We start from the raw sequence: 11,512 nt of genomic DNA, 5'->3' as shown, positions 1-11,512 counted from the left end.
TAGCAACAACTAAAACATCGGTGTGTTATCAACTTTGTTCTCTCCTAAATCCAAAACACAGCACTGTGCCAGCTACTAGGAAGGAAATTAACTCTATCCCTGCCGAAACCAGGACACCATCACAGCTGAACTTGAACAGGGCTGCGTGCAGCCTTGAGGACTGAAAGCAAGATATTACCAACCATAAAATAAAGCTCTAGCTTCTACCTGACAACAGGGTGCTGTTTTTTCCCAGGTTGTCCAGAGCCCCAGGGAGCCAAGGTCCAGCTTTGTGGAATGGCTTCTCTGGGCTCTGGAGCCCACCCTTCCCTTCCCTGTGGCAGCCCAGATGTATTTCCGAGGGTGAGCTGCTGTCTGGTTTAGGTGACCTCTGGTTCTTCTGTTTGTAGGTGAGGAACATGAAGAACAAGGATGAACGCATGAAAATAATGAGTGAAATCCTCAATGGAATCAAGGTGAGCAGTGGAGTGGAGAGCCCCTGGCAGCTGCTGCACCCCTCTTCTTGGTGCACTGTACCTGGAGGCAGCACATCTGTATAACCCTACAGCACCAGTGTTATAGTCTAGCTCGGGACCCCTGTGTCTGGGGTAGCCAAGCCTCAGTCTCTGCGGTTCCTTTGGCTTCCTCACCTTTTGAAAGGTTGGCTGGGGAGGAGCTCTGGGTACCTGGACCAAGAGTTGGGAGCCAAGAGAGGGTTTTCTGGAGGTTTTCTGGATGGTTGTGGTGGTGAGCAGGCTGCCGTGGTGGCAGAGGGGCTGTCAGTGACCTGTAAGCCAAGGATGAAGGGAGTGGGAATGCTGTGGGGAAGTGCTATAAGCCATGGGGCAGGACAGGAGAGGGGAGATGCAGTGGCCAAACAGGCTTTTGAGCAAGCCAGGAGCTGGTGATGGAGGTGCTGGCCACCAGCAAGCTGAGTATGGAGGTGGGCATTGCCGTGAGGCCAGCACCCGCTCACCCTGTTCATCCCACAGATCCTGAAGCTTTTTGCCTGGGAGCCCTCATTTGAGAAGCGAGTCAACGAGATCCGGGCACGCGAGCTCACGGACTTGATGAACTTCAGTTACCTGCAGTCAATCTCTGTCTTTGTGTTCACGTGTGCCCCCTTCCTGGTGAGTGCCAGCAGGTCTGGGGAGGGCTGCACCTTCCTCAGAGCTGGGGTTGGGCTGTGTCCAAGGGGATGGGAAGGATTTGGAACCTCATCTGGAGTGCTTCTTGAGTGAGGAAGGGGCTAGCTGACAGGTGCCTAGGATGCAGAGTATGGTCCTGGCTGCTGGCAGGAGAGCTGTGGTGGAAAGGGGTCCCATCAGAGTGGTGAGACAGGGCCCAAAGGAGAAGGAAAGCAGGAGGGGAACAGGTCCCCAGCAGGAAGGCACTGCTGAGGTCTTGGGGGAGCATGAGGGTCTGGGCTGCACACAACCACACTGATGGTGGCTCTCCCTGCTATCTGTCCTAGGTCTCCTTGGCCAGCTTTGCTGTCTACGTACTGGTAGATGAGAACAACATCCTGGATGCACAGAAGGCCTTTACTGCCATCTCCCTTTTCAACGTGCTGCGTTTCCCCATGGCCATGCTGCCCTTGGTCCTCTCTTCCCTGGTGCAGGTCAGACCTCACATAGGGCAGGGGATGCAGGGGGATCTTATGATACCTCTGCTCAAACCAGCACAAGGGGCTCAGGTGTGTGATGGGCCTGGGTCTTAGACACCCAGGGGTTAGTGCACAGGACTCTGCTGGCAATGGGATGGGACAGGACTCACATACGTGACACAGGCTTGGGGCTCAGAGGCTGGGGCTGGGGCTTGGGTGGGAGCTGTGTGTATGGGGTGGTCTGCTTACAGGACTCCTGCCAGCCCACCCAGCTGCACCCCATGCCCACATGCCATCCTCTTTCTGCCATGACAGACCAATGTATCGACTGAGAGGCTGGAGCGCTACTTGGGTGGAGAAGACCTGGACACCTCAGCTATCCACCACAACCCCATTGCAGGTAGGTGAACCTCCAGGTTAGTCCCTGCGGGTCATAGGCTGGCCCAACCCTGGTCTTTCCCAGCCCTGAGGGACGGCTCTCTGCTGACAGGCAGCGCTGTGCGTTTCTTGGAGGCCACGTTTGCCTGGGAGCAGGATGGCAATGCTGCGATAAGAGAGTGAGTGCTCTGCACCATGTTGGGGGCAGATGGGTGGGGAGAGGGAGTCTTTCTGTGTTGTTAGTTGGAGATGGCAGTCTGTTCTGTGTCCCATGCAGGAATCGGCAGGTGACCTGGCAGTGCTGCTTCCTCAGCCCTCATGTCTTTGCAGTGTCACCCTGGACATCGCGCCTGGGAGCCTGGTGGCCGTGGTGGGGGCTGTGGGCTCAGGCAAATCTTCGCTGGTGTCAGCCATGCTTGGGGAGATGGAGAATATCAAGGGACACATCAACATCCAGGTGAGAGGAGCCGTCCAGTGCGGGAGGGCTGTGGGGCTGCCTGGAAGCTCAGCGGGGAGGCAGCAGGGCAGGGCTGGTCCTGGAGTGGTGGCTCAGGGCAAGGACAAGCTGCAGGAGATGGCAGTGTTCTTGTGTCTCTCTTTCCAGGGCTCGCTGGCCTACGTCCCGCAGCAGGCCTGGATCCAGAATGCCACACTGAAAGACAACATCCTTTTTGGGTCAGAGCTGGATGAACCCAGGTATCAGCAGGTCATCAAGGCCTGCGCCCTCCTTCCAGACCTGGAACTGCTGCCTGCGGGTGACCAGACAGAGATTGGAGAGAAGGTATCAGCCCTGGGTACTATGGGTTTCCCATAGCACCTGCAGCAGAGGACAGAGCTGTTGCCCTGTGCCAGCCCAGTGCTCAGAGCGGTCCCTTCCCTTCCAGGGCATTAACCTGAGTGGGGGCCAGAAGCAGCGAGTCAGCCTGGCCCGGGCAGTGTACAGCAATGCAGACATCTACGTCCTGGACGACCCCCTGTCTGCCGTGGATGCTCACGTCGGCAAGTACCTCTTTGAGCATGTGCTGGGGCCAAAAGGGCTGCTGCAAAAGAAGGTGAGCACCCATGCCCTCCTCCCCATCACCCAGCCAGGCAGGAGTGGCACTGGCATGGTGTTGACCATCCAGGGAAGGCTGAAGTTGCTTGCTTGGGACAGAGAGGGGTTCTGTGGCTTTCACGTGGGGCTACAGGAGGCAAGAGAGGCCTCATGGGTCCCCAGAGGGGTGCTCTGTGTCCCCATAGCCAGGCAGTGATAAGCAAAGAGGTCCCCAGGTAGGGGATGGAGAACCTGTAGGCCCATGGCTGGGGGGCAAGGGGTGCTCTGATGCTCACTACCCTGCAACCACTTTGTTGCAGACACGGATCTTGGTGACCCACAGTATCAGTTTCCTGCCCCAGGTCGATAACATCGTGGTGCTGGTGGCAGGAGCAGTGTCTGAGCACGGCTCCTACAGCACCCTGCTTGCAAACAGGGGGGCCTTTGCCCAGTTCCTGAACTTGTATGGCAGCCAGGAGGAGGATGCTTCAGAGAAAAATTCTACAGGTACTGGGAACACAATGGGGCTGTGGCAGTTAGAGGGGCCGTGTGTGTGTCTTGGGGATATGAAAACCCCAAGACCTGATCCGTCTGTCTGACCTGGCTCTGTCCAGCCCAGGCCCCAGCGGTGGCCGCTGTGAATCCATCCCAACTTCTGGCAATCAGTAGCACAAGGACTTTCTGCTTAAGATTTGCAGCCAGGCATTGTGTTGAACAGTCAGCGAAGGACTTGTCTAATTTTTTTACTCCCTATTTAGTTCGTTTATGTCTACGGCTCCCATAATCTTATGTGGCAACAGGCTTCATACCTTAGTGATGCTGGGGTGAGAAAGATCCTTTGGTTTATTCTAAATATGCTGTTGGATAATGTTTAATCTTTATTATGTCCCTCAGTGCTATGGGGAGGAGTGGTGTGAGGTAAGGCGGATGCTCACCCTGCCTGGGCTCAGCCCAGCTGTCTGGCTGGAGCCTGGCTATTCCCAGTCCATCCCCACAGGATCCATCTCCACCTGCTCAGACAGGTGCTCCTGAACTGGGGTGGCATGACCTACCAGACCTCTCCTAAACTAGCACAAATCTCTGCATGAGGTCCCACCAGTGGTACTGGGATAAGTCAGCAGCAGGGACTGCTTCCATGCAGGCCTTTAGCCCTATGTCCCCTATCAGTTCACCCTCCAGCACAACGGATTTCTTCCTCCTCCTGCTGTACTGTGCTTGCAGCAGGGTTGGAAGAGGCTTTGATGTGTGGTGGTAGGACACAGCCTGGGATGTGGGGTGGAGCTGAGCGCAGCAGAGGTGTGGTGCATGGGATCTGCTCTCTCCTCAATGCCTGACCCTACCTTCCCTCATTCCTGTGCTTGTAGCTGTTGCTTTAGCTGGGGATGAAGAGCCGGGTGATGAAGACATTGAGCCTTGCATGGAGGAGGGCCATGATGATGTGGTGACCATGACCCTGAAGCGAGAGGCCAGCATCCATCAGAGAGAGTTTAGTCGCAGGTGGGAACTTGACCTGAGCTCTCAGGTCTCTCCCCTGGCCCCTGCATTGCTTCCTAGGAGATGGGATCTAGGGGCTTCCCTGGGGGAATTCCTGCGGAGAAGGGGCCGAGAGCCTCCCTGCCTGCTCCTACCACCAGCTGGGCTGGGTCAGAAGCATCTGATCTTGCCTTTCCTCACATTAGTGTGTCACAGCCTTACTCTGTGGTCTTCCCTGAAACTCCTGCTGCTGGCTGGTTCTGCTTTTGGGGATGAGGGCTATGATTTCATGGCTGCAAATGCCTAGGGCTTCCACGAGGCTCATTCAAAGCTTCCCCAGTTAGGACATTATTTCCCAGTGGGCTCCAGCACTGGAGTCCCAGTGCAGCATGGGGATGGACCCCCAGGAGAGTAGGACTCATCCAGCACCCTGTGACTAACGGTGCCCATCACCTCCCTGCAGCCTTAGTAAAAGCAGCATCAATTCCTGGAAGAAGGCCCGGGAGGAGCCCCCCGAGAAGCTGAAGGGCCAGCAACTGATCGAGAAAGAAGCTGTGGAAACCGGCAAGGTGAGGAGGATGGATAGAGGAAGCACTGTGCTGCTCTGGCTCAGTGCTATAAGACTCTGACTGCGGCTCAGAGAAGCCGGTGCTGGCTGTCTGTGGCCCCACTGCAGCCAAGAGACACTGAAAGAGACAGAGCTGCCTGGGACTGGTGGGCAAGGTGGTGGAGGGGAGCACTGTAGGCAGCAAGGCGGGAGTCCCAGGGCTGTGCTGGGTGTCACTGGCCACGGTTTGCTGGGCAGCGGTGATGGGCTAAATTGGTCCACAGGTGAAGTTCTCCATGTACCTGCGGTACCTGCGTGCTCTTGGCTTGTGGTATTCTTTCTGGGTTGCCATGGGCTATGTTGGACAGTACGTCGCCTTCGTGGGGACCAACCTGTGGCTCAGCGCCTGGACTGACGATGCGCAGCGCTACCTGAACCAGACCTATCCCGTGGAGCAGCGAGACCTGCGGATTGGTGTCTTTGGGGCGCTGGGGGTGTCACAAGGTGAGTGTGGGAGCACAGGGGATCCCGCTCACCTCAGCTGTGCGGTCCAGAAGGGATATGGCTTGCAAGGCCTGCAGCCAGCAGTGCAGCAAGGAGCAGGGGACCCAGCATTTGTGTTCCTTTGCCCGCTGCTGCCTTCCTTCCGGCTCCTGGCTGAACTGGGGACAGATATCAGTCTGAAGGCAGTATAAATTGCCCCAAGAAGTCTGTGTTGCCCACTTAGGTTGAAGATCACTGTCCTTAATCAGTTTGGAGATAGTGCTAAGGCCCAAGGCTTTCCAAAAGGGGTGGTGTTCTTCCCCTGTGGTGGGACACAGTTACTGGGGTCTCCCAGGGAGGTGGGATGCAGGACTATCACAGTGGCTCACTGCAGAGCTGCTGGCTTGGAGCTGCTTGATGTGTCCCTTGAGCCAAAGGGTGCCTGGGGCCAGTGTCACACATGAGCTGGTGATGACCGCCCTGTGCTCTCCTTGCAGCTCTCTTCCTGCTCTTTGCAACCATCCTGTCTGCTCGTGGTGCCACGCGAGCCTCCCGGGTTATGCATCAGCAACTGCTCAGCAACATCCTGCGTGTGCCCATGAGCTTTTTTGACACAACCCCGACAGGCCGCATTGTGAATAGGTTTGCCAAGGTAAGAGAACAGCCCCAACATGGAGGTGTTTGTTCCAGCAGGTCTGGAGAGCGTTGGGTGGTGGCATAACCCTGTTGCTGTTCAGCACTGCACAGATGAGCCCAGATCAGGGCCTGGAAGGGACCAGAAGGACATGGTGGATGCGAGGCTGACTGTGAGGCAAACCACATCCTGAGCTATACTAGGAGAAGGGTGGCCAGCAGATCACAGGAAGTTATTATCTCCTCTGCTCAGTGTTAGGGAGGCCACACCTGGATGCTGTGTCCTGTTCTGGGGCCACCTGGTCAAGAGGGATATGGAGAAACTGAAGAGGGTCCAGAGTAGATTACCAAGAGAGGCAGGAGCCTAGAGCTCATGTCCCATAATGAGTTGTCCTTCTGGTTATGGACTCTCAGCAAAATATACAGTCTTTGCTATGTAAATTAAGCTCATAAAACAAAGAGAAAACGAGAAAGGAGGGAGAATGCAGAGATGTAGTTTCAAGTGTGCTGCCACTCCACTTCTTCCTTTGGTGTCATCTCTTGACTATTGGGAATAAAAATCTCTCTTGAGATCAAGCCTGTGAGCCTGCTGGATTTACTCTGAGATGAGGGAGTATGTGGTGCCCAGCTAGGAGAGGGATGATGGCCAGCTGGAGACCTGGGTGCACTTGCATGGATCTGGAGTCAGCCCTGTCCCTCTTTCTGCCTCAATTCCTGCTCCTGCATCCTGGGTTCAGATGAAATGTCAGTTCCCAAAGCTGGTCCGTGCAACAGGAGAATAATACAGAAAGCTTCTCTGTTAAATCAGCCGTCCCCAAGCTAAAAGCTGTGGCCTTAAATGGGGTTGTGATCCTAACACCAACTCAATGTCATCCAATATTTTTGCAGGTTTCTGGCACTGTGTTACCACACGAGTGTGTAGGAACGCTGTATGTGTGGGGCCTTTGGGTTTCTCCCTCTCTCTGGGGTCACTGACTGCTTCTCCACACTTCTTTGTATGCTCCAGGACATCTTCACGATAGATGAGACCATTCCCATGTCCTTCCGCAGCTGGCTCTCTTGTTTCATGGCCATCATTAGCACATTGCTCATGATCGCCCTGGCCACCCCATTCTTCGCTCTCGTTATCATTCCCTTGAGCATCTTCTACTACTTTGTGCTGGTGAGTAACTGAGGCTTGAGAGAAGCTTCCGCCCTGCTTAGAGCAGTATCTTTGTCGCTGCTGGGCTTTGTGTTCGTAACCAAGCTGTGTTCCTCATTTCAGCGCTTCTATGTCTCCACGTCACGCCAGCTACGGCGTCTGGACTCTGTAACTAGGTCTCCCATCTACTCCCACTTTGGTGAGACAGTGTCAGGCCTTTCTGTGATCCGGGCTTATGGACACCAAGAACGGTTTGTGCAGCAAAATGAGAGCACCATGGACATCAATCAGAAAAGTGTTTACTCCTGGATAGTCTCAAATAGGTGAGTTTTTCTCCTTATGCCACAGCACAGCCTGCAGCACCTCTGCCCAGGGGCTTCTGGGTCCTGAGGGAGGTCCCTGAGGTGCTGCAGTCCTCCCTCTTGATCTCAGGACTGAGGGTCTATGTAGGAACGGGGGGAGCTTGGGGTAGGGACACCATCTGTAGGAAGGAGACATTTTAGGGTGATTTTGAAAGCCAGAGTGTGGCCCCCTGGAAGTGTCCAGAGCCTGGGCAGGGTGACTTGTGCTGTCAAGGGCTGAGATGCTCTTGGTGGGCTCTGGGAAGAGACTGGTGCTCCAGGCCAGGTGAGAGTGTGGTGGGGGCAGTATCTGGTGTTGACGTGTTACTGGGTAGATACTTTGGGTGTGTGAGTGTTGTACAGTTGGGGCTCCTCAGATACATGGCATTACCAGCACAGGAGGCTATGTTTGAGACACAGGGCTGACAGATAAAATGAACCTGCTTGCAGAATTGGCTACAAATCACACGATGTGTAGGTACCATGTGTACAGCACAGGGCTCAGGGCTGGGTGCGCGGGGATGCTGGTGGGGTGCTGGTCTCGCTGGTGGGCCCTGTGTTGGGCGCAGGCAGACGTCCCTCCCACCGTCCCTCAGCCATGCTTTCCTGGTGCAGGTGGCTGGCCATCCGTCTGGAGTTTGTTGGGAGCCTGGTCGTCTTCTTCTCTGCGTTGCTAGCTGTGATTTCAAAGAGCACTTTGCAGGGAGGCATTGTGGGTCTTTCTGTCTCCTCTGCCCTCAACGTGAGTCGATGAAAGCTCTTTCTTATTCCAGGGCAGGGCTGTTTCTAGGAGCAACACCCTGATGGCTCTGGGCTGGCTACAGGATGCTGCCTTGCCTCCAGCTCTGATCCATGGAGAGGGGATTAGCTGGGGTGTCCCATCACCTGGGGGGCTGGTACGGAGCCAGGGGAGCACACATCCCAGTGTGAGGGGAATGCTTGCTGCCGTGGGGAGGAGCACATTCCCGCTGTGGATCAGAGATGCTGCAGCAAAGCTTTTGAAGGGCTGGGGAGAGGGGGCTGTGGCTGGGGAGTGGAGAGTTAGGGGCCGGGCCAGGGATGCTCGTTCCTAGGCTGAGTCCCTGAGCTGAGGTGGGAGGTGGTTGTTCCTGGGTCCTACTGAGCTTTTCATCCTCTGGCTCTGCCACGCAGGTGACCCAGACACTGAACTGGCTGGTGCGGACCTCTTCGGAGCTGGAGACGAACATTGTGGCTGTGGAGCGGGTACACGAGTACACAAAGGTGAAGAACGAGGTGAGGAGACCAGGGTCCAGGTAAACACCTGCTGCACAGCTTGGTGCTAGCCAGCATGGCAGGGTGCAACCCCCCTAACGCTCCTGTGCCCCCAGGCTCCGTGGGTGACAGAAAAGCGTCCACCTCGTGGCTGGCCCAGCAAAGGCGAGATCCAATTCATTGACTACAAAGTTCGTTACCGACCTGAATTGGAGCTGGTTCTTCAGGGGATCACCTGCAATATTGGGAGCACCGAGAAGGCGAGGACCTCTGCGTCTGCCCTCACTACACCCTTTCCGTAGTGACACGGTGTTAAAGTTGTTTCTGTCCTCTTAGCTTCAGTCTGTGGGCTGGGGAGGGATGGTGATGGGACGTGGCTCCTGGGGACTCGAGCTGTGGGGCAGGGACCAAAGGAGACGGGCTGGGAGATGGTGATTGCAGATGCAGGGCTGGAAGGCCCACCAGACCAAGACAGAGAGCATCGGCCCTGTTTTCTTCAACCCTGTCAGCTGGTATAAATAGCTACTTCCACAGGTTGGCGTTGTGGGCCGGACCGGGGCTGGAAAATCCTCTCTCACCAACTGCCTCTTCCGGGTGTTGGAGGCCGCTGGAGGGACGATCATCATCGACGAGGTGGATATAGCGACGATCGGCCTCCATGACCTGCGCCAGAACCTCACCATCATCCCCCAGGTGAGCTGACCCCACCTTCCCGCGTCCCACTGCTGCACATCCTCCCCAGGCTCTGTTCCCTGGGCGACGCATTGCTCTTAGCGCATCCCTGGGTGCTGCGGAGTCCAAGGGCCTGTGAGCACGCCGTCGCCACCTCCCCTGCCCAGCTGCAGGCAGCAGGGCGGGCAGGCTGTGGCCAAACTCGGGGGCCTGGAGCAGCTACAGCAGCTACATTCAGCCCTGCTGAGTGGCCGTGGCATGGCTGAACACGGTGCTGTCCCTGGCAGGACCCTGTCCTCTTTACTGGCACCCTGCGGATGAACCTGGACCCCTTTGACCAGTACACAGACAAGGAGGTCTGGAAGGCCCTTGAGCTGGCCCACCTGAAGACATACGTGCAAGACCTTCCCAAGGGGCTGCTGCATCTTGTGAGCGAGGGAGGGGAGAACCTGAGGTGAGTGGAGCATGCTCCACTTCCCTTCCCCCGGTCCCACAGGAACAGCAGCCTCCAGCAGAGTGGCTGTCCAGGGACGAGGGCACGTAAGCTTCTGGGAGTGAAGGTGGGAGAAAACGGTCCAGGAGTCAGGGCTGTCAGGGAGCCAGCGTGAGCCAAGCCTTCCATGGTGGCCCAGAGAACAAGATGCTGAGGGATGTGGCGCTCAGGGTGGCAGATGATCAGGTGGGGCAAGGCCAGGGAGGGCTGGGCAGGCACCGTGTTGGGGTAAGGGCAGTGTGTGGCAGTAGGCTTGCAGAAGCCATGCTGGTGTCTGCCTAGTAACTCATGTTCCCCACCTCATCCCAGTGTTGGGCAGCGGCAGCTTTTGTGCCTGGCCCGGGCCCTTCTCCGCAAAGCCAAGATCCTCATCCTTGACGAAGCAACAGCAGCCGTAGATCTGGAAACTGATCATTTAATCCAGACAACAATCCGGAGTGAGTTTGCTGCCTGCACTGTCCTTACCATCGCCCACCGCCTCCACACCATCATGGACAGCAACAGGTACTGTGGGGCAAGGGGAATGGGGCTCTGGACTGCGAGGGTGGGGCAAGAGGTGGCCAGCAGCAGAAGCAAGGATGCAGCCAGAGGGGCAGGGGTGGATGCAGTGCCCGGGACAACAATATACAGAGCTTCTAGGAGAGTAGAGGGATGGGAAGGATGGCCATGCCATAGTCCCTTCATGGGGAGGATCTCTAGGAGAGTAGGAGGGATGGGAAGGATGGCCATGCCATAGTTATGCCTTCATGGGGAGAAATATTTTTTGGGATCCTTCTTTACAGCAGCAGTCCTTAGAGGAGTTGTTGACACCTCATGTGTGTCACCCCGCCAGCACAGGGAGGAGAGCTGTGCCCTCACCTCTGTGCTGAGAGGTGAACCACATAACGTGGCTGTAGGAGGAGTGCGGGTTGGTGGGGCTGTAGTGCTGGCACCAGCAGCGCTATTGGCTCAGATCCCGGGAACTCAGGCCTTCTTGTTCCCTGCTGTCAGGGTGATGGTGCTGCAGGCCGGGAGGATTGTGGAATACGACAGCCCTGAGGAGCTGCTCAAGAAGCAGGGTGTCTTCTCCGTGATGGCAAAGGATGCTGGCATCGTGAATATAGAAACCACCATGCTGTAGGTGGAGCGGAGCAGCGTGCAGGTGTGTGCATGGGCAGCTCCCTCCCGCTGGCACTCACAAAGCAGCTGGGCTGCCCAGGAATTTGTCTTTCCACAGTTGGGAAGCAGAGAGGGTGGTGTCTCTGGCTGTCAGGGAGAGAGGATCTGGACTTGAGTGAGCTGTTAACCTTGCTACCACACCCTGCCTGCTGTGCACACGAGGGTCTGGAGATGCATAATTTATTCCAGTATAGAGGGGAAAATTTATCTGTCAGGCAGGGGGGCCATGGCCCCCTGGGGGTCTTAGTTTTTGTACTTCACCGTGCCAGGGAAATCTAGCTGAGAGATGCTGTAGCACTATGGAATTAAATTGTTTAATTTAAGACTGAATGTTATAATTTA

The 11,512-nt window shown here is 56.2% G+C and overlaps 1 protein-coding gene across 1 annotated transcript in view; it reads left to right on the top strand.

Annotated features, from left to right (window-relative positions):
* The window catches only part of ABCC2 (ATP binding cassette subfamily C member 2), a 17,953-nt gene extending 6,821 nt beyond the window's left edge, over nt 1-11,132 (top strand). Inside the window, exons 11-32 of the mRNA XM_009278032.1 lie at nt 390-455; nt 972-1,109; nt 1,454-1,600; nt 1,901-1,985; nt 2,076-2,142; nt 2,294-2,420; nt 2,568-2,744; nt 2,848-3,015; nt 3,317-3,503; nt 4,361-4,493; nt 4,933-5,038; nt 5,301-5,520; nt 5,997-6,151; nt 7,139-7,294; nt 7,397-7,596; nt 8,230-8,356; nt 8,767-8,868; nt 8,964-9,107; nt 9,382-9,540; nt 9,807-9,973; nt 10,322-10,516; nt 11,003-11,132. Coding sequence (XP_009276307.1) covers nt 390-455; nt 972-1,109; nt 1,454-1,600; nt 1,901-1,985; nt 2,076-2,142; nt 2,294-2,420; nt 2,568-2,744; nt 2,848-3,015; nt 3,317-3,503; nt 4,361-4,493; nt 4,933-5,038; nt 5,301-5,520; nt 5,997-6,151; nt 7,139-7,294; nt 7,397-7,596; nt 8,230-8,356; nt 8,767-8,868; nt 8,964-9,107; nt 9,382-9,540; nt 9,807-9,973; nt 10,322-10,516; nt 11,003-11,132 — 3,156 coding nt within the window. The remainder of the gene's footprint in view (nt 1-389; nt 456-971; nt 1,110-1,453; nt 1,601-1,900; nt 1,986-2,075; nt 2,143-2,293; nt 2,421-2,567; nt 2,745-2,847; nt 3,016-3,316; nt 3,504-4,360; nt 4,494-4,932; nt 5,039-5,300; nt 5,521-5,996; nt 6,152-7,138; nt 7,295-7,396; nt 7,597-8,229; nt 8,357-8,766; nt 8,869-8,963; nt 9,108-9,381; nt 9,541-9,806; nt 9,974-10,321; nt 10,517-11,002) is intronic.
* The last annotated feature ends 380 nt before the right edge of the window (nt 11,133-11,512 follow it).

The sequence above is a fragment of the Aptenodytes forsteri genome, unplaced genomic scaffold (genome assembly GCF_000699145.1).
Source record: "Aptenodytes forsteri isolate BGI_AS27 unplaced genomic scaffold, ASM69914v1 Scaffold15, whole genome shotgun sequence".
Taxonomy (NCBI): domain Eukaryota; kingdom Metazoa; phylum Chordata; class Aves; order Sphenisciformes; family Spheniscidae; genus Aptenodytes; species Aptenodytes forsteri.
Note: the sequence above shows the minus strand (reverse complement) of the source record. Positions and strands in the feature narration are given on the sequence as shown.